A 23,150-nucleotide genomic window follows, 5' to 3' on the forward strand; every position below is an offset into this window, starting at 1 on the left:
GCGTAATATCGATTGCATTGATGATATGTATCTTTTCTAGCCCAGGCCTATTGATTCTGAGGTCTTGCTCTGCTTGCATCAGTAGTATAGAAAAAGGGACTTTTAATGATTACTGTGTGTTCTTATTTGATCTGCTACTGTGTTGTCCACTTTCCAAATTATTTTTATGGTTAAATAAATGTATAATCAATGTACAGAATCAATAGAGAGATACCTACCATGTACAGTTCCCCAGGGGTACTGGATCAATAGAGAAATACCTACCCTGTACAGTTCTCCAGGGGTACAGGATCAATAGAGATACCTACCCTGTACAGTTCCCCAGGGGTACTGGATCAATAGAGATACCTACCCTGTATAGTTCCTCAGGGGTACAGGATCAATAGAGATACCTACCCTGTACAGTTCCCCAGGGGTACTGGATCAATAGATAGATACCTACCCTGTACAGTTCCCCAGGGGTACTGGATCAATAGAGATACCTACCCTGTACAGTTCCCCAGGGGTACAGGATCAATAGAGATACCTACCCTGTACAGTTCCCCAGGGGTACTGGATCAATAGAGATACCTACCCTGTACAGTTCCCCAGGGGTACTGGATCAATAGAGAGATACCTACCCTGTACAGTTCCCCAGGGATACAGGATCAATAGAGAAACCTACCCTGTACAGTTCCCCAGGGGTACTGGATCAATAGAGATACCTACCCTGTACAGTTCCCCAGGGGTACTGGATCAATAGAGAGATACCTACCCTGTACAGTTCCCCAGGGGTACTGGATCAATAGAGAGATACCTACCCTGTACAGTTCCCCAGGGGTACAGGATCAATAGAGAGATACCTACCCTGTACAGTTCCCCTGGGGTACAGGATCAATAGAGAGATAACTACCCTGTACAGTTCCCCGGGTGTACTGGATCAATAGAGATACCTACCCTGTACAGTTCCCCAGGGGTACTGGATCAATAGAGATACCTACATTGTACAGTTCCCCTGGGGTACAGGATCAATAGTGATACCTACCCTGTAGAGTTCCCCAGGGGTACAGGATCAATAGAGATACCTACCCTGTACAGTTCCCCAGGGGTACTGGATCAATAGAGATACCTACCCTGTACAGTTCCCCAGGGGTATTGGATCAATAGAGATACCTACCCTGTACAGTTCCCCTGGGGTACAGGATCAATAGAGATACCTACCCTGTATAGTTCCCCAGGGGTACAGGATCAATAGAGATACCTACCCTGTACAGTTCCCCAGGGGTACTGGATCAATAGAGAGATACCTACCCTGTACAGTTCCCCAGGGGTACAGGATCAATAGAGATACCTACCCTGTACAGTTCCCCAGGGGTACTGGATCAATAGAGATATACATACCCTGTACAGTTCCCCAGGGGTACTGGATCAATAGAGATATACCTACCCTGTACAGTTCCCCAGGGGTACTGGATCAATAGAGAGATACCTACCCTGTACAGTTCCCCAGGGGTACAGGATCAATAGAGATATACCTACCCTGTACAGTTCCCCAGGGGTACTGGATCAATAGAGATATACCTACCCTGTACAGTTCCCCAGGGGTACAGGATCAATAGAGAGATACCTACCCTGTACAGTTCCCCAGGGGTACTGGATCAATAGAGAGATACCTACCCTGTACAGTTCCCCAGGGGTACTGGATCAATAGAGATACCTACCCTGTACAGTTCCCCAGGGGTACAGGATCAATAGAGAGATACCTACCCTGTACAGTTCCCCAGGGGTACAGGATCAATAGAGAGATACCTACCCTGTACAGTTCCCCAGGGGTACAGGATCAATAGAGATACCTACCCTGTACAGTTCCCCAGGGGTACAGGATCAATAGAGAGATACCTACCCTGTACAGTTCCCCAGGGGTACTGGATCAATAGAGATACCTACCCTGTACAGTTCCCCAGGGGTACAGGATCAATAGAGAGATACCTACCCTGTACAGTTCCCCAGGGGTACAGGATCAATAGAGATACCTACCCTGTACAGTTCCCCAGGGGTACTGGATCAATAGAGATACCTACCCTGTACAGTTCCCCAGGGGTACTGGATCAATAGAGATACCTACCCTGTACAGTTCCCCAGGGGTACAGGATCAATAGAGAGATACCTACCCTGTACAGTTCCCCAGGGGTACTGGATCAATAGAGATACCTACCCTGTACAGTTCCCCAGGGGTACTGGATCAATAGAGATACCTACCCTGTAAATTCCCCAGGGGTACAGGATCAATAGAGAGATACCTACCCTGTACAGTTCCCCAGGGGTACTGGATCAATAGAGATACCTACCCTGTACAGTTCCCCAGGGGTACAGGATCAATAGAGATACCTACCCTGTACAGTTCCCCAGGGGTACTGGATCAATAGAGATACCTACCCTGTACAGTTCCCCAGGGGTACAGGATCAATAGAGAGATACCTACCCTGTACAGTTCCACTGGGGTACAGGATCAATAGAGATACCTACCCTGTACAGTTCCCCTGGGGTACAGGATCAATAGAGATACCTACCCTGTACAGTTCCCCAGGGGTACTGGATCAATAGAGATACCTACCCTGTACAGTTCCCCAGGGGTACAGGATCAATAGAGATACCTACCCTGTACAGTTCCCCAGGGGTACTGGATCAATAGAGATACCTACCCTGTACAGTTCCCCAGGGGTACTGGATCAATAGAGATACCTACCCTGTACAGTTCCCCAGGGGTACTGGATCAATAGAGATACCTACCCTGTACAGTTCCCCTGGGGTACAGGATCAATAGAGATACCTACCCTGTAAAGTTCCCCAGGGGTACAGGATCAATAGAGATACCTACCCTGTACAGTTCCCCAGGGGTACAGGATCAATAGAGATACCTACCCTGTACAGTTCCCCAGGGGTACTGGATCAATAGAGATACCTACCCTGTACAGTTCCCCAGGGGTACTGGATCAATAGAGATACCTACCCTGTACAGTTCCCCAGGGGTACTGGATCAATAGAGATACCTACCCTGTACAGTTCCCCAGGGGTACAGGATCAATAGAGATACCTACCCTGTACAGTTCCCCAGGGGTACAGGATCAATAGAGATACCTACCCTGTACAGTTCCCCAGGGGTACAAGATCAATAGAGAGATACCTACCCTGTACAGTTCCCCAGGGGTACAGGATCAATAGAGAGATACCTACCCTGTACAGTTCCCCAGGGGTACTGGATCAATAGAGATACCTACCCTGTACAGTTCCCCAGGGATACAGGATCAATAGAGATACCTACCCTGTACAGTTCCCCAGGGGTACTGGATCAATAGAGAGATACCTACCCTGTACAGTTCCCCAGGGGTACAGGATCAATAGAGAGATACCTACCCTGTACAGTTCCCCAGGGGTACAGGATCAATAGAGAGATACCTACCCTGTACAGTTCCCCAGGGGTACAGGATCAATAGAGATACCTACCCTGTACAGTTCCCTAGGGGTACTGGATCAATAGAGATACCTACCCTGTACAGTTCCCCAGGGGTACTGGATCAATAGAGAGATACCTACCCTGTACAGTTCCCCAGGGGTACTGGATCAATAGATAGATACCTACCCTGTACAGTTCCCCAGGGGTACTGGATCAATAGAGATACCTACCCTGTACAGTTCCCCAGGGGTACAGGATCAATAGAGATACCTACCCTGTACAGTTCCCCAGGGGTACAGGATCAATAGAGATACCTACCCTGTACAGTTCCCCAGGGGTACTGGATCAATAGATAGATACCTACCCTGTACAGTTCCCCAGGGGTACAGGATCAATAGAGATACCTACCCTGTACAGTTCCCCAGGGGTACTGGATCAATAGAGATACCTACCCTGTACAGTTCCCCAGGGGTACTGGATCAATAGAGAGATACCTACCCTGTACAGTTCCCCAGGGGTACTGGATCAATAGAGATATACCTACCCTGTACAGTTCCCCAGGGGTACTGGATCAATAGAGATATACCTACCCTGTACAGTTCCCCAGGGGTACTGGATCAATAGAGAGATACCTACCCTGTACAGTTCCCCAGGGGTACAGGATCAATAGAGAGATACCTACCCTGTACAGTTCCCCCAGGGGTACTGGATCAATAGAGATACCTACCCTGTACAGTTCCCCAGGGGTACAGGATCAATAGAGAGATACCTACCCTGTACAGTTCCCCAGGGGTACTGGATCAATAGAGATACCTACCCTGTACAGTTCCCCAGGGGTACAGGATCAATAGAGAGATACCTACCCTGTACAGTTCCCCAGGGGTACAGGATCAATAAAGATACCTACCCTGTACAGTTCCCCAGGGGTACTGGATCAATAGAGAGATACCTACCCTGTACAGTTCCCCAGGGGTACTGGATCAATAGAGAGATACCTACCCTGTACAGTTCCCCAGGGGTACAGGATCAATAGAGAGATACCTACCCTGTACAGTTCCCCAGGGGTACAGGATCAATAGAGAGATACCTACCCTGTACAGTTCCCCAGGGGTACAGGATCAATAGAGATACCTACCCTGTACAGTTCCCCAGGGGTACAGGATCAATAGAGAGATACCTACCCTGTACAGTTCCCCAGGGGTACTGGATCAATAGAGATACCTACCCTGTACAGTTCCCCAGGGGTACAGGATCAATAGAGATACCTACCCTGTACAGTTCCCCAGGGGTACTGGATCAATAGAGATATACCTACCCTGTACAGTTCCCCAGGGGTACAGGATCAATAGAGATACCTACCCTGTACAGTTCCCCTGGGGTACAGGATCAATAGAGAGATACCTACCCTGTACAGTTCCCCAGGGGTACTGGATCAATAGAGAGATACCTACCCTGTACAGTTCCCCAGGGGTACTGGATCAATAGAGAGATACCTACCCTGTACAGTTCCCCAGGGGTACAGGATCAATAGAGAGATACCTACCCTGTACAGTTCCCCAGGGGTACAGGATCAATAGAGAGATACCTACCCTGTACAGTTCCCCAGGGGTACAGGATCAATAGAGATACCTACCCTGTACAGTTCCCCAGGGGTACAGGATCAATAGAGAGATACCTACCCTGTACAGTTCCCCAGGGGTACTGGATCAATAGAGATACCTACCCTGTACAGTTCCCCAGGGGTACAGGATCAATAGAGATACCTACCCTGTACAGTTCCCCAGGGGTACTGGATCAATAGAGATATACCTACCCTGTACAGTTCCCCAGGGGTACAGGATCAATAGAGATACCTACCCTGTACAGTTCCCCAGGGGTACAGTCTGGCTTTCACCATCTTATTCCCCACTTCAACCTCCTCAACACTCCCCACCACAGCAAAGGGCAGATGGGCCTGGAACAAAGGATTTCATTTAATATGGGAACATTTAGTAACTCTTTATAACGCATGATAAGACTGTTATTAGCATGTATGACCCCTGTTATAATATAACAATGACTTGTTGTTGAAAAACACAAGACCACAGCAATGTGTCACAAATAAGCTGGTGTTTCTTTAAGGCATTGAAGAAGAGGAAGACACTGTTGTCTCTTTCAATCAATCAATCAATCAATCAATCATCGGCTCCTCGGCTGACGCAGTAAATCAGAAGGCAAGCAATCTGATTACAGTGTACAGGTGCCTGGCATACACAACTGCACTGTGATGTGACAAGGGTGTGTGTGAGTGTGTCCATGTTTGTGTGTATAATTGTGTGTGTGTGTGTGTATAATTGTGTGTGTGTGTGTGTGTCCATGTTTGTGTGTATAATTGTGTGTGTGTGTGTGTGTATAATTGTGTGTGTGTGTGTGTGTGTGTGTGTGTGTGTGTGTGTGTGTGTGTGTGTGTGTGTGTGTGTGTGTGTGTGTGTGTGTGTGTGTGCGTGTCAGACTCACATTCATAGAGGAGTTGATCTCGGTGACAGCCTCGTCCTCAGTAGGGAACTGGTGGATCTGAACACCGTTGCTCACCAGCTCTGACATGATCTTGATCTTGAACTTGTGCAGTTCGCTCTTAGATATGGTGTCTGCCTTGGCAATGATGGGGATGATGTTTACCTGGAGCACAGGGAGGAGCAGCTTTTGCATTCCAATAGCGTTTCAAACATCAGGTGTACTATGTTTTTTTATATTAACTCTGGATTGACACAAATACAAGCATCAAAATGCAGTGCAGCTCTACTTTGAGATAAAACATGAACTGGTTGTGCCTGAACACCTGTCAGTATCCTTCAGGCCTACAGCACCTGTTCACCTCTATGATGTCCAACGCTTCAGATGCTAACACGTCAATGTCCAAAAATGTTTTCCTGCAAAAGTGTAAGAGCAGCTCCTAATACAAGAATATTTGTACACCACATGACCAAAAGTATGTGGACACTTGCTCGTCAAACATCTCATTCCAAAATCATGGGCATTAATATGGAGTTGGTCCTCCACTCTGCTGCTATAACAACCTCCACTCTTCTGGGAAGGCTTTCCATTAGATGTTGGAACATTGCTGCGGGGACTTGCTTCCATTCAGCCACAAGAGCATTAGTGAGGTAAGGCACTGATGTTGGGCGATTAGGCCTGGCTCGGAGTCGGCGTTCCAATTCATCCCAAAGGTGTTCGATGGGGTTGAGGTCAGGGCTCTGTGCAGGCCAGTCAAGTTCTTCCACACCGATCTCGACAAACCACTTCTGTATGGACCTCACTTTGTGCAAGGGGGCATTGTCATGCAGAAACAGGAAAGGGCCTTCCCCAAACTGTTGCCACAAAGTTGGAAGCACAGAATCATCTAGAATGTCATTGTATGCTGTAGCGTTAAGATTTCCCTTCACTGGAACTAAGGAGCCCGAACCATGAAAAACAGCCCCAGACCATTATTCCTCCTCCACCAAATTTTACAGTTGACACTACGCATTCGGGCAGGTAGTATTCTTCTGGCATCCGCCAAACCCAGATTCGTCTGTCGAACTGCCAGATGGTGAAGCATGATTCATCACTCCAGAGAACGCGTTTCCACTGCTCCAGAGTCCAATGGCGGTGAGCTTTATACCACTCCAGCCAACGCTTGGCATTGCGCATGGTGATCTTAGGCTTGTGTGCAGCTGCTCGGCCATGGAAACCCATTTCATGAAGCTCCCAACGAACAGTTATTGTGCTGACGTTGCTTCCAAAGGCAGTTTGGAACTCGGTAGTGGACAGACGATTTTTACACGCTTCAGCACTCGGTGGTCCCGTTCTGTGAGCTTGTGTGGCCTACCACTTCGCAGTGGAGCCGTTGTTGCTCCTAGACGTTTCCACTTCACAATAACAACACTTACAGTTGACCAGGGCAGATCTATTTGTATTTAACCTTTATTTAACTAGGCAAGTCAGTTAAGAACAAATTCTTATTTACAATGACGGCCTACCCCAGCCAAACCCTAACCCGGATGACGCTGGGCCAATTGTGCACCGCCCTATGGGACTCCCAATCACGGCCAGTTGTGATACAGCCTGGAATCAAACCAGGGTCTGTAGTGACGCCTCTAGCACTGAGATGCAATGCCTTAGAACGCTGCGCCACTCAGGAGCCCGAGCAGGCCAGAAATTTGTAGAACTGACTTTTCGGAAAGGTCACATCCTATGACGATGCCACGTTGAAAGTCACTGAGCTCTTCAGTAAGACCATTCTACTGCCAACGTTCGTCTATGGAGATTGCATGGCTGTGTGCTCGATTTTATACAACTGTTAGCAACGGGTGTGGCTGAAATAGCCGAATAGACTAATTTGAAGGGGTGTCCACAAACTTTTATATAGTGTATTCCAAACGTTACCTTGCTGTCCAGTTTCTTCATGGTGACCAGATCCAGGGATTTGAGAGAGTGTCCAGTAGGGGCGATGAAGTAGAGACAGATATGGATCCTGGTGTCGTGGTAGTCGAACAGGGAACGTTTGATCTTCATCTCCTCCTGCAGGTAGGTCTCAAACTGGGTGTCGATGTAGTCCACTATGGGCTTGAAGCTGCAGCGCACAGAAAGACCAACATGGATGTGATCAGGATTTGGGCTTTGGGGATAGGTCAGTTTCAATTACAAGTGAATGGAGAATGTTAGAAAAGCAGGAATTCCTGATTAAACCGGGAACAATCACATCCCTGAGAAAAGTGATAAAACAATACAGGGTCTGAAAACATATACAGTATTTATTCTCAACCTCAAATTTTCACCAGAAAATAAATATCGTAGAAAGTTTTCCCTGCTATTCAAGAAACAAATAGTAGAGTATCTGGGTTACAAACCCCCACGACAATACCGCTCCAAAAATTCACTTTCCCAGTCCCCTGTTGTTAGACTATTCAAGTTCCTTTTCAGATTGCATTAGCTCGTCTAATCATCCTCTCCCTACTCTTCCTTCCCATTCATGGCTGCACAAAGACCCAAAGCTTTGAGCTATGCCAATCCTTTCCACTGTATGTGTGTTGGCTGGAGGGCCAATAGTTGAGAGGGCCTGAGGAGGAATGCTGAATGTCCACCGTTGGTCTTCTTATAGCTACAGCCTGTCTTAATAACCTTTAACCACTGAATGAAAGTAGGTTCAGTATCTAGAAACCATCCAAGAAGAAGTGCTATTTTAATGACTAACCCTAACCTGAACCCTAACCTGAACCCCAACCTGAACCCCAACCTGAACCCTAACCTGAACCCTAACCTGAACCCTAACCTGAACCCCAACCTGAACCCCAACCTGAACCCCAACCTGAACCCTAACCTGAACCCCAACCTGAACCCCAACCTGAACCCTAACCTGAACCCCAACCTGAACCCTAACCTGAACCCCAACCTGAACCCTAACCTGAACCCCAACACTAACTTGAACCCCAACCTGAACCCTAACCTGAACCCCAACCTGAACCCCAACCTGAACCCCAACCTGAACCCTAACCTGAACCCTTAACTGAACAGTCCTGATGCTATTCCTCTCCCTACAGTACCTACACAAATCCATGAACTAAACATCTCAACCAGATGTCAGGCAAGGTTACTCATCACGTGAGTGTGGTTCACCAAACCACCTCCTATCCAGCTGTTCGTGTACTATCACCTCTCCTCCTTGTTGATCTGGTCTCCGAACCCCACGGTGTCGACTACGGTCAGTTTCAGCTGAACGTTGCTCTCCTTCAGGTCGTAGGTCCTGGGCCGCAGGTACACACCGTTCTGGTAGTGGCTGGCCTCCTCAGCCTCAAACAGTGTGTTGAACAGTGTGTTCATCAACGTTGACTTCCCTATCCCTGTCTCACCTGAGATGAAGAAAAAGAGAGAAAAGTAGAAAATACGATGAACATTTTAAAAAGATGTGAGTGAGAAAATAAAAATGCTGTGACTGAAGATGTTTTAGCCTGAGTACCAGAATGTTCCTGCTTTCAGAAAACATGCTTGCCTTTAGCTACAGTAGAAATAGACTGGCACTAAGGCTGGAGTTGTATCTGTAGTGAGAACTGAGATGCGTTAAGATGTTGCAGGCTGGAATGGTCTCAGACGTTACGTACCAACACACAGGATGTTGAAGCAGAATCCCTGTGTGACTGATTTACTGACCAACTGGTCTGGAAGACTGTCAAACCCAACATGGCCGCCCAGCTCCAGGCAACGCTCCCCTTCATTCTGTGGAGAGACAATCACATGTTATAAATGTGTAAACAAAAAATATACACTACCGTTCAAACGTTTGGGGTCACTTAGAAATGTCCTTGTTTTTCAAATACATTTTTTTTGTCCATTAAAATAACATCAAATTGATCAGAAATACAGTGTAGACATTGTTAATGTTGTAAATGACTATTATAGCTGGAAACGGCTGATTTTTTTAATGGAAAATCTACATAGGCGTACAGAGGCCCATTATCAGCAACCATCACTCTTGTGTTCCAATGGCACGTTGTGTTAGCTAATCCAAGTTTATAATTTTAAAAGGCTAATTGATCATTAGAAAACCCTTTTTCAATTATGCTAGCACAGCTGAAAACTGTCGTCCTGATTAAAGAAGCAATAAAACTGGCCTTTAGACTAGTTGAGTATCAGGAGCATCAGCATTTATTGGTTCGATTACAGGCTCAAAATGGCCAGAAACAAAGAACTTTCTTATGAAACTTGTCGGTCTATTCTTGTTCTGAGAAATGAAGTCTATTCCATGCGAGAAATTGCCAAGAAACTGAAGATATCGTACAACGCTGTGTTCTACTCCCTTCACAGAACAGCGCAAACTGGCTCTAACCAGAATAGAAAGAGGAGTGGGAGGCCCCGGTGCACAACTGAGCAAGAGGACACGTACATCAGAGTGTCTAGTTTTAGAAACAGATGCCACAAGTCCTCAACTGGCAGCTTCATTAAATAGTACCCCCAAAACACCAGTCTCAACGTCAACAGTGAAGAGGCGACTCCGGGATGCTGACCTTCTAGGCAGAGTTCCTCTGTCCAGTGTCTGTGTTCTTTTGCCCATCTTAATCTTTTATTTGTATTGGCCAGTCTGAGATATGGCTTTTTCTTTGCAACTCTGTCTAGAAGACCAGCATCCCGGAGTCGTCTCTTCACTGTTGACATTGAGACTGGTGTTTTGCGGGTACTATTTAATGAAGCTGTTCTATGAAGGGAGTAGTACACAGCGTTGTACGAGATCTTCAGTTTCTTGGCAATTTCAGGATTCAGGAAGAAGGCCTGACTCTAATTCTAGGTTATATTTAACCCAGGATGAAGGTCTGTATAATGCTAGGTTATATTTAACCCAGGAAGAAGGTCTGTATAATTCTAGGTTATATTTAACCCAGGATGAAGGTCTGTATAATTCTAGGTTATATTTAACCCAGGATGAAGGTCTGTATAATGCTAGGTTATATTTAACCCAGGAAGAAGGCCTGACTAATTCTAGGTTATATTTAACCCAGGATGAAGGTCTGTATAATTCTAGGTTATATTTAACCCAGGAAGAAGGTCTGTATAATGCTAGGTTATATTTAACCCAGAATATTAGCATGCAGTCCATGCAATCCATTTTCCCATAGCCAGATACTGAACCTGCGCTGTCTTCAGAGGCTGAGTCCCAAATGGCACCCTATTCCCTATGTAGTGCACTAGTTATGACGAGAGCTCTATAGGCCATGGTCAAAAGTAGTGACTACATAGGGAATAGGGTGCAATTTGGGAGTGTACCTAGACCGTCTTCAGAAACACAGCATGTTGTTATTCCCAACACAGAGAGCTGGACCGTCTTCAGAAACACAGCATGTTGTTATTACCAACACAGAGAGCTGGACCGTCTTCAGAAACACAGCATGTTGTTATTCCCAACACAGAGAGCTGGACCGTCTTCAGAAACACAGCATGTTTGGCCTCCCGAGTGGCGCGGCTGTCTAAGGCACTGTATCTCAGTGCAAGAGGTGTCACTACAGTCCCTGGTTTGATTCCAGGCTGTATCACATCCGGCCATGATTGGGAGTCCCATAACACGCCGTACAATTGGCCCAGCCTCGTTCTGGGTTTGGCCGGGGTAGGCCATTATTGTAAATAAGAGTTTGTTCTTAACTGACTTGCCTAGTTAAATAAAGGTTAAATAAAAAATGTATTGTTATTCACAGCTCAGAAGGCTGGGCCGTCTTCAGAAAGACAGCATGTTGTTATTCACAGCACAGAGGGCTAGCCATGAGGACAAGGATGAGCTCAACACAACAATCATCTGTGCCACTGGCCCAGTGCTCTACACACACACACACACACATACACACACGTACACACGGGCACAAAGATCCCTCTGTGTAGCTGTTATTTCACACCCTTAACAAACACAATCTGTCATCCGCTTCACATCCATGTGCCGTAGTGTGTGTGTGTGTGTGTGTGTGTGTGTGTGTGTGTGTTTGTGTGTGTGTGTGTGTGGTGCAAACTGAACTACAGTGATTAATTGAAGGACTAAGTCAATAACTATGTGCTCAGAATGAGTGAAGATAAGTAGCTTGGATATGAAGATAAGTAGCTTGGATATGAAGATAAGTGGCTTGGATATGAAGATAAGTGGCTTGGATATGAAGATAAGTAGCTTGGATATGAAGATAAGTAGCTTGGATATGAAGATAAGTAGCTTGGATATGAAAATAAGTAGCTTGGATATGAAAATAAGTTGCTTGGATATGAAGATAAGTAGCTTGGATATGAAAATAAGTAGCTTGGATATGAAGACAAGTGGCTTGTGTTCAAACCTTAAATTATGACCCCTCTGGCCTGGGGATCAATTTCAAATTCAGTAGGCTGCCATAACGAACAAACATTGAAGGATGTCATATGTTGACAGATACACACGTCCTCAGAGTGTGTGTGTTCCTATACTGTTGAACTGAGGATTCGTTCAGTTCCCTCATGGAGAGACAAGTGGCTGCTACTTACCTACTTATCCTGTTATCCGCAGGTTAGCTTCAATTCACAACAACTCAAACTAATTAGCCTATTAGCTAGTGTTGCACTGACAGTTGAACTCTCCCTCCTTTCATTGTAGTGATGTAGTTACAATGTATCAACCCTCTTCTCTCGACAAACATGCAATGCCTGCGTGGCTACAATAAACACGTTCTAAAACTGTTACAATGTTTCACTGACAGGGGCAAATGACGCATCTGTGGACCGAATTGATACAATGTAGCATCGAGTGGCTATTGGTTTAATCTCTGAGTGACAGCAGAGTGAGGTGTCAATATCAGCAATATCAGAGTGCAACGTATAAAATGCGTCAATTGCATACCCAGCATCAATTAACATTTTATAAACAACCTAGAACATGGTCGACAATTATGCGTCAAGCGTAGGCTACAGTTCTCCAAAGGCTATCTAGTCTACGGGAAGGAAATCACTGCTCTCCCGGTGTTGATGATACCCCACTTTAGATGCTCCATATCCGCCTAATCAGCAGCTACCTTATACCAGAATATACCAGTAGGCACACTGCAACGTAGGCTATGCATGATGCACTAGGCTGTTAATTCACGATGTTTGTGAAACGCAGCAAATCTCTAGGCTACTTACAGCGAAAATGTCTATGTCCGTGGCGGCCATCGTGAAGAAGAAGAGTGTGGGGAGTAAAATTTACGAGGAGCTGTCTTCATCTGGACCTGGTTGGGTTGACTGCGATGGTTGACAGTGGAACGTCTCAATTCATTCAATATGGCTACTTTGTGGCAACACCCCCTATGTGCTGAAATGCAATTTGTTAAAGTCTCACATGTAGTAAGACGGTACTGTACACGGTGGAGCCTCTATTGCAGTGATTTAGTAGTGTAGCGAGGAGACGGATGGTGCGGCTTGGTTTTCCCTGAGAACAGATTTACGCACGGAGAAGGAGAAACACAGACAACCTGAGCTGTGTTGGTCTGGGCTGGTCCTGATGGTGAGCTGGAAATACAGACTATAAATCAAGAGGTTGGAAAGTGATTTCATTTTATTATAGGCTAATAGTCAAAGACCTGGAAAAAAAGTATGCATTATTCTTATTATTCATCAAGTATGCATTATTACGCATTATTATTACTTCGTTACAACATGTAGGCTAATAACAGGTGTTTTATGAACTGACAAAATGAAAAAAACTATTCTGCTAAAGAAAACCAAGGTGACCAAGTCACAATTTTTGCATGTCCTAAGCAAGTCTCAAGTCTTAAGGCAGTGCATCTCAGTGCTAGAGGCGTCACTACAGACCCTGGTTCGATTCCAGGCTGTATCACAACCGGACGTGATTGGGAGTCCCATAGGGCGGCGCACAATTGGCCCAGCGTCGTCCGGGTTAAGTAATAGTCTTTGAAACCCAATGCAATGATTTTTTGGACCGGTGAGGTGGCACCACAGGTCACAGAGTGGTGGGGCAAATTGTTTTCTCTGGGGCCCAGAGCATTTCCTAATTTGGTAGCCTAACCAGGTATAAATCAGGACCTTATAGGGTCTGACAGTGATTCATTAGTAGTTGTAAAAAGGTATTTATATGGGAAATGATGGGAGTGGGACCAGATTTTGATTTGAGTAATTTAGCAGATTCTTATCCAGAGCAATTAAGGTTAAGTGCCTTGCTCAAGGGCACATCGGGAGATTTTTCACCTAGTCAGTTCAGGGATTCGAACCATTGACCACTAGGATACCTGCCGCCTAGGTATACAGATACGTTCTAAACAGGTCACATGGTTGTAAAGAAATTCTGGAAAAACTCCTGGCCCTAGAGAGGATGAAAATCCTGTCAAACTGCAGCAACGTTGTACTCGTTAATATGAATTATATTTTACAACTACTTTCCTTTACACAGACACAACCACTGCAATTTGACAATAGAACTCACAGGGCTGAGCAAATGCAATTAAAAAGTAATTTCCAGTCTATTTATGTTTTGGATTGACATTTTGGATTGAAAAGGTCAAGGTAGCCTAGCCAGCCAGCCCAAGTTTGAATATAGCCTAAACCAAATTTGATCACATTTACATTTTCTCCTAAAACAAATAAACGGGCTATAAATAGGCTACATAACATGACCGCTTCGTTGACCCCGCGGGCTGCGGTTGTTATCAGTAGCCTACTTGATCAGACTGAGAAATCGTTTTCTTCCCATACAGTTTAGGTGTAGGCTGCTGTAACATTTCTGGAAATAGTCATTTATTGTGTTTGTCGTGAGTGATGCGTTATCAGTGGAGCTGAGCACCTTTTGTGCCCGGCCTGCGCGACCTGCGATTTCCGCGAATCTGATTGGTTAAAACACAGAACCTGCAGCGTTCCCATATGAAGGACAGATAGGTTTACATAGTGCGCCAAATGACAAATCAAGTCTCTCGCGTCATACAGTTCAAGTCCAAGTTAAGTCACGAGTCATAAATGCTCAAATCGAAGTCGAATGGCAAGTGCTTTTTTTCCTTCTCGCAAATTCGAGTCGCAAAATGTGCAACTCCAGTAGTACGTGTCCAAGTCACGTGACTCGAGTCCACATATCTGGCAAAACTAGACTAGACTAGACCAGACTAGACTAGGATAGAATGGAATAGAATAGATCCTCTATATCGGAAAAGCGGATGATATTGAAACGTGAACGCGCATATGGCGCGCACCGGCCGGGCACGTTTGGGATGCACCGCAAATCCGCAATCTCCCAACCCAATCTCTCGTTCATGCCAAGAAGATCATTTCTCAGGAAATGTATTTGACTAGACACCGGAAACAGCAGGTAGTGGTGGTGGGACCCTCGACGCATCAAACCTCATAGAAGAAGACGGGCTGGACAGTCGGGGACTGGAGAGTTTCAGAACAACAACTTAACATTTCTCCTCTATCTAGGCAGAGGTGAACATTGAAAACGATGGCTTTGACTCAAGAAACTGTTTTGACTTTTTTGATGGAGCACGGGGGCAAAGTGAAGAATTCGGATTTGCTGAATAATTTTAAACCTCAGATCAATTGCAGTGATCCCGCGGAAAAGAAGCACAATAGAGATTTATTCAAGACAATTATAAACAGCGTTGCGGTCGTCAAACAGATAGATGATGTCAAGTTTGTTGTTGTAAAGAAAAGGTTTCACGACTTTGTGAAAGAGGGAACGCATTTAACCACTGAGAAGTCGGACTTGGACGAGAGTATTTGCAGTCAAAACACGTCGTTCTCTCCCAGTTCTTCAGAACACAGTGAATATTCAGCCATTTCAAAATCTGGTAGGATACTGAACTCTGACATTGAAAATAACAATTCATGTTGTGCTTCAAGCATACATGGAAATTGTTTAAACGATATTGTAAAACATATGCCTCTGCATATAAATGAATTGGGAGGAAGACCCAATGCGCACCCAACAGGTTATGGGGGTGCAGTTAGGTCAAGTAACCTTATCAAGAATACTTATCAAGAAACACCCACAATCAAGATACTGAATGTTTCAGCTGATCAAGGGATCAGAAAAACTGGAAAAACTACTGGCCCTGTGTTTGCTATAGTGGCAGTGAAATCTCCACCACAATCACAGAGAGAAGATCCAGGTCTGATGAGGCAGGATGGATTAAATATCAAAGTGTCTGTGAGACCAAAAACTTCTGAGATTCCAAGCATGTTGGCAAAGAGACCTCCCACTCCTCTACCACCAGAGGCAGCCGTGACTCCTAAACCCCCAGGCAGAGTGAGCTCAGAGTGGGGTACGGGCACCTACACCTCCCCTGGGGCTAAAATCAGACATCCAGAGCTCAGAGTAGCACCACAAACATCTGGTTCTCCACAGCTGAGGAGAACCCAAAACAAGCACCTGAAACAGGGCAACGACACCACCAATGATCTCACCATGGCGGCCAATAAGGTTACCATAAAAGATGCCAATAAGTACTCTGATCAATCTGTCCCTTTGGAAGCTGCAGCTCATGAGTGGCTGGTGAAGTCTGCTGCCGGTCTCTGGGGTCAGATCTATAGCCTCCTGTTACAGGACCCGCAGCTGGCCGAAAAGAAAGATTTCATCTCGGGTTTCACTGCCCTCCACTGGGCGGCCAAGGGCGGCAATACAGACATGGTCCGCAACATCCTGGACATCTCCAGGAAGACAGGCACGGAGGTGGACGTCAACAGCAGAACACAGGCAGGTTATACTCCTCTACACATCGCTGTCATACACGGACATGATGGAGTCATAACCTTGCTGGTGAGAGACTACGGAGCCAGTGTGAGTATAAGGGATAATGATGGGAAGAAGTCGTACCACTACCTGGAGAAAGGTGTGTCGTCTGAGCTCAGGGAGCTGCTAGGGGACCCACAGGTATCCCAACAGGACAGGTGTCAGGACAAGCAAGAGGATGAGGAGGACAGGGAGCTACCCAGGGGACTGAATACACTGAGCAGACTGATGGGACACAGGAAGAGACACAAAAACCAGACTGGCGAAGACACAGAGGATGACAGAAAGGATGTGCCGCAGATATACCATCGCAGACACTTCTCAGACATGTTCTATCATCATTGAATGTTCAACATTTGAACAGAGAATCTATTTAAACCCCCTTGAGACTGTATTACAATATTTGATCAAGCCTCAATGTGAATGTTGAGTATTTCACTAAGCTAACTGAACAAGCACTAGTATAAGCCATGTACTGATGGTGACGCAATCTACTTATCTGGCACTGATATTTTACCTGTCTTAATTTAGTGGCTATATAAGCTCTTAGGAAAGTTATTGACTGTAACATGTTGAAGTAACATTTTTTTATATATATACACTGACCCAAGTTATTTTATAAAGTTGCATAACAAATACCATTAGTGTTCTCCATTAACAGTGATGCCATCATGTATGATTCCATGGTGTTGATGCCATCATGTATGATTCCATGGTGTTGATGCCATCATGTATGATTCCATGGTGTTGATGCCATCATGTATGATTCCATGGTGTTGATGCCATCATGTATGATTCCATGGTGTTGATGCCATCATGTATGATTCCATGGTGTTGATGCCATCATGTATGATTCCATGGTGTTGATGCCATCATGTATGATTCCATGGTGTTCATTTTTACATATTTCTTCCTCTGCTTTAATCAATCTTGTTCGTCAGGAATGTGTCAAAGTAAAATACATTATTGGGATGTGCCAATCTGTTCTCGTAACACTAAGAACAAAGCATTACATTATGAGGCGGCAGGTAGTCTCGTGGTTTGAGCGTTGGGCCAGTAACCCAAAGGTTGCTAGCTCGAATCCCTGAGCTGACAAGGTAAAAACCTGTTGTTCTGCTCCTGAACAAGGCAGTTAACCCACTGTTCCTAGGCCATCTTTGTAAATAAGAATTTGTTCTTAACTGACTTGCCTAGTTAAATAAAAAATTACAAAATACTTTTGTAGAGAAAAACCTCACGGTTCCTTCTTTAAAAGGTTGCCCTTTTCCTATCTGATTTAGCTTTTTTCTGTGACATTAATTCAGAAGAAAGGAGCCTCTCAGTTTGAGAATGTGATTGTAGGGGAGGAAAGTGGGAGGCCATTATGCTACGAGTAGCTGGATAGAATGTTGCCTTCGCATTAAATTATCAGCTTTGTTTATATGAAGGAGTGATGGGGGAGCTCGGAGGTACAGGGAACACTCAGTAGCTCATTCCTTCCCAGATTCCTTTGGCAGTACAGGAGATGGCCAGAAGAGGACAAGATCAGGCATAAGTAGGGCCCAGTGTTTTGGACAATCATTCCACTGGGCATACACTGGTTGAATCAAAGTTGTTTCCATGTCATTTCAAGGAAATGACCTTGAACCAACGTGGAAGACAGACGTTGAATTAACGTCTGTGTCCAGTGGGATGTCACGACCTGGATTTGAACCTTTTTATTTAAAGATTTTTCAACAAAGCTTTTCCATGTCAGATGGTCCAGCACCATTCTCAGACAATAGTTGTTTTATTTTTGGTGTAATTGTCATTTGTGGAAAAGGCTCAAAATAAAGGTTAAATCCTAGGTCATGTAACATGATGATAGTCCAAAACACAGGGCCCTAGACATAAGCTATTCTACACATATGAGCAGTTTGGTTTTTAGAAGCTTTGAAGTACTGCACCTACACTGATCATTATTCATTTAAAGGTGGACTCAGCGATATGACATATAGATGCAGAAAGTAAACAGCATACTTGGTCAACTTCTGCGAGGCTCAACTTCTCCGCTGTTTTGGTCCCCTGGCTACCACGCTGTGAACAGCGCGAAGCGAACCCGTGCACATTGCGCAGATACGGTGTGTGACTGTGAGAGAGCTAAGTCTTGCATCTCGCTCCTCTCAATATCTGCGGTGCTGCTCGTGGCGTCGTCATTTTGCTGAGTCTCCCTTTAAGCAATGATTGTGTCAAGCCATTTGAGATATTTTTCTGCTGGCTTAGTGGTTCAGACAAAAATTCACCCTCCCAGTCGTAAACAGGCTCCCACATGGCTGGGATTCGTCTGACTACGGGGTTAAATGTGTTATTAAAAGGTGCTGTCTGGGATATGTCCCTGTATATCCCTCAGTGGCAGGGCTCCCGATGGGCTGAAACACGAATCCCAGATTGCAGCTTTAACGTCTGTGAGGTTAGTCATGTGAGGAGCAGTGAACTGAACATGTTCACTCAGGCTACCTGGCTGGCTGGCTGCACGCGTCCCCCCATTTATGATTTCACTGCTCCCCATTCTGCCTGGGGAGTTGGGTTCTCTGTCTCACACGTCTGTTTGTCAGACAACATGCCATTTGAAATTGCATTGAAAATTACCACATAATAATTACAATTGTGTGTCAGCCTTCTGTCATTATTCTGGCAACAGATGACGAGCAGCTTAGAGATGACGAACAGCTGCTCATTCATGTAATGATCTGTATTGAGTCAGGTTGGTGTGGCTCATCATAGCATACTTGGATCACCTCAACCCTTTAAAACCTCTCAGAAAACCTCTGGGTAAAATTTGTTACAAAAAAAATCAATCTTTGCAGTGTAAAAAAGTTTCCATGTAGAGAGCACAACATTACATTTTAAATTGATCCAATGCTACATTACACTGATTTATTTTCAACCAAAGACCAACAATAGTGATGACGCGTTTAGAACACAGACAATAGTGATGACGGGTTTAAAACACAGACAATAGTGATGACGTGGTTTGGAACACAGACAATAGTGATGACGCGTTTAGAACACAGACAACAATAGTGATGACGTGGTTTGGAACACAGACAACAGTGATGACGTGGTTTGGAACACAGACAATAGTGATGACGCGTTTAGAACACAGACAACAATAGTGATGACGTGGTTTGGAACACAGACAAAAATGGTGATGACGTGGTTTGGAACACAGACAACAGTGATGACGTGGTTTGGAACACAGACAATAGTGATGACGCATTTAGAACACAGACAACAATAGTGATGACGCATTTAGAACACAGACAATAGTGATGACGTGGTTTGGAACACAGACAATAGTGATGACGTGGTTTGGAACACAGACAATAGTGATGACGTGGTTTGGAACACAGACAATAGTGATGACGTGGTTTGGAACACAGACAACAATAGCATAATAAGTGATAGTTTGTTAAACAATGTGCTATTGTGTCTCTGTCTGGGGAGAGGGCAGCACTCAGAATGATGATGCATTCAGTTAAACAGTTGTATTCAGTGTCACCGTGGCCATTCAACCCTGCTAATTAGGTATCATCCTTCTATGGGCTTGGTCGGTCTCTTTAGGCCACCATGGCTCTGTGAAATGAACAAAAGCTGTCATTATTATAGAATAACTTTACATTAAAGTTCGAGCCCTGAATGCTGATTGGTTGAAAGCCGTGGTATACCACGGGTATGACAAAACATGTATTTTTACTGCTCTAATTACGCACCAGTTTATAATAGCAATAAGGCACCTCGGGGGTTTGTGGTATATGGCCATTATACCACAGTTAAGGGCCATATACGGGCACTCAGTGTTACGTCGTGTATAAGAACAGCCCTTAGCTGTGGTATATTGGCCATATACCACACCCCCTCGTGCCGTATTGCTTAAATAGACCACATCACCCTCTGTCTGCATGGAACTGTCTGGGGAAATAACGTTCAACTTAAATGAAAAGATGAAGGAGTAGTCCCTCTCATATAAATATAGGCCAGTGTATGCCTACCAGACAACCTTTATCCTTAGAAGTGCTCTGGGCTAACTACAGTAAAGGGCTCCCCATTCCCCTGCCCTTAAACACTATTAAAGTATGGCCTGTGTGGGGTTGTATAACAGTAACCAGTACTTTCATAACCCCTTTCTACCCCTAAACTCACGGAACACTGAGCAGAGAACTGGTAAAGACCCAGTGCAGTAAAGACTGTGATTTTCCTGTGTTCTATATAACTTTTCACACTATTAGGTTGTAATAATAATGTGATATTTTAACAATAAAAATAAGCTATTTTTGTTTCTTTTTGACCATTTTAATTGAAAACAATCACAGTAAGGTACATGATTGTTACCCAGAAATGATTTGATATTGAAATAAAAACAGCTGCATTGGACCTTTAAAACTGTTCTGTTCCAAGAAGCCAGTCAAGTGGAAGAGTTCGGGAATGCTGGAGACAGAGGCTGGGGACTGAAATAACACACACAAGGATGTAAAGGAGGGTACAATAGATAGATAGATAGATAGATAGATAGATAGATAGATAGATAGATAGATAGACAGACATTTCAAAACATTTCATTTCAAAACACTCTACAACACTGTTCAAATTGACACAAACGCAGAACAACGCCAAATTCATGAGAAGTTGAATGGATTAGAAAAAGCTATAAAGGACAATCAAAATCCATTGGACTCCCCAATTACTGACCAGGAGCTCTATAAGAAACTTCAGGCTCTCAAATTTAAAAAAGCATGCGGACCTGATGGCATCCTAAATGAGATGCTCAAACTCACTAGCGCAAAATTTCAATTGGCTATATTAATACTGTTTAATTTGATCCTGAGTGTAGGTTATTTCCCTGACATCTGGAATCAAGGACTCATAACCCCAATCTTTAAGAACAGAGACAAATTTGACCCTAACAATTACAGAGGCATTTGTGTGAACAGTAACCTGGGGAAGCTTTTCTGTAGTATCATCAATGTAAGAGTTCTAAACTTCCTTAATAAGCACAATGTCTTGAGTAAAAGCCAAATTGGATTTATACCAAAACATCGCACAACTGATCATATTTACACCCTACACACCCTGATAGATAAACATGTCCACCAAAATAATTCCAAAATATACGCTTGCTTTATCGACTTCCAAAAAGCATTTGATTCTATTTGGCATATAGGACTGTTCTACAAAGTTATTGAAAGGGGTGTAGGGGGTAAAACATATGACATAATTAAATCAATGTATACTGGCAATACGTGCAGCATTAAAATTGGTAAGAAAATAACAGAATTCTTTAACCAGGGGCGGGGCCTTCGTCAGGGTTGTAATCTGAGCCCTGCACTCTTCAATATTTACATTAACGAATTGGCCACTATTCTAGAAAAATCCTCAGCCCCTGATGTTAGTCTCCACAATTCAGAAGTTAAATGCCTACTTTTCGCAGATGACCTATGCCTGCTTTCACCCACAGCACATGGCCTACAGCAGAGCCTGGACCTGCTAGAGCAGGACTGCCAGACCTGGGCCCTGGCAGTAAACCCCAAAAATACTAAAATAATGATTTTCCAGAGAAGATCCAGATCTCAGGGAATTAGACCAAAGTTCTCAATTGGTACAAAATATATAGAGTACTGTACACACTACAATTACTTAGGTTTAAAAATAAGCTCAACTGGACACCTTAATGAGGCAGTGAATGAACTGAGAGAGAAAGCACGCAGGGCATTCTACGCCATTAAAAAGCAAATTCAAATTGAAATACCTATTAAAATTTGGCTAAAACTAATTGAATATGTCATTGAACCAATTGCACTTTATGGTAGCGAGGTGTTGGGTCCACTTGCAAAACAAGATTTCATCAAATGGGACAAACACCCCATTGAAACCCTGCGTGCAGAGTTCTGTAAGATTATCCTACGTGTCCAGAGGAAAACTACAAACAATGCATGCAGGGCAGAATTAGGCCAATATCCACTAATAATAAAAACTCAAAAAAGAGCAATTAAGTTTTGGAAACATCTAAAATACAGTGACCCCCTCTCATATCATTACCAAGCCCTGCAATGCCAAGAGCTGAGCATAGAAAAGAGTCCCCTCATCCAGCTGGTCCTGGGGCTGAGTTCACAAACCTGTTCTACTAACACACTGAAGCCTCAGGACCAGAACATCCAATCAATCAGAATAAACCAAATTACAACACAGTCAAAACAAAACTACATTGCTTATTGGGAAACACAAGCACAAACACAAAGCAAAATGCAGTGCTATCTGGCCCTAAATCGACAGTACACAGTGGCTAAATATTTGACCATGGTTACTGATCAAAACCTTAGAAAAACCTTGACAAAGTACAGGCTCAGTGAGCACAGCCTTGCCATTGAGAAGGGTAGACACAGGAAAACCTGGCTCCCTGTAGAGGAAAGGCTGTGCAACCACTGCACAACAGCAGAACCTGAGACGGAGCTGCATTTCCTGACAAAATGTCAAAAA

The 23,150-nt window shown here is 44.5% G+C and overlaps 1 protein-coding gene across 2 annotated transcripts in view; it reads right to left on the reverse strand.

Moving 5' to 3' along the window:
- Positions 1-13,416, reverse strand: part of LOC115167448 (septin-8-A-like) — a 28,062-nt gene extending 14,646 nt beyond the window's left edge. For both annotated transcript variants that reach the window (XM_029721875.1, XM_029721880.1), the window contains exons 1-6: positions 13,067-13,416; positions 9,550-9,664; positions 9,105-9,300; positions 7,838-8,024; positions 5,930-6,091; positions 5,291-5,387 (exon numbers count right to left, since the gene is read on the reverse strand). In XM_029721875.1, coding sequence (XP_029577735.1) covers positions 5,291-5,387; positions 5,930-6,091; positions 7,838-8,024; positions 9,105-9,300; positions 9,550-9,664; positions 13,067-13,096 — 787 coding nt within the window. In that variant the 5' untranslated portion in view covers positions 13,097-13,416. The remainder of the gene's footprint in view (positions 1-5,290; positions 5,388-5,929; positions 6,092-7,837; positions 8,025-9,104; positions 9,301-9,549; positions 9,665-13,066) is intronic.
- Between the last annotated feature and the right edge of the window lie 9,734 nt (positions 13,417-23,150).

This window comes from Salmo trutta, chromosome 3 (genome assembly GCF_901001165.1).
Source record: "Salmo trutta chromosome 3, fSalTru1.1, whole genome shotgun sequence".
NCBI classification, from domain to species: domain Eukaryota; kingdom Metazoa; phylum Chordata; class Actinopteri; order Salmoniformes; family Salmonidae; genus Salmo; species Salmo trutta.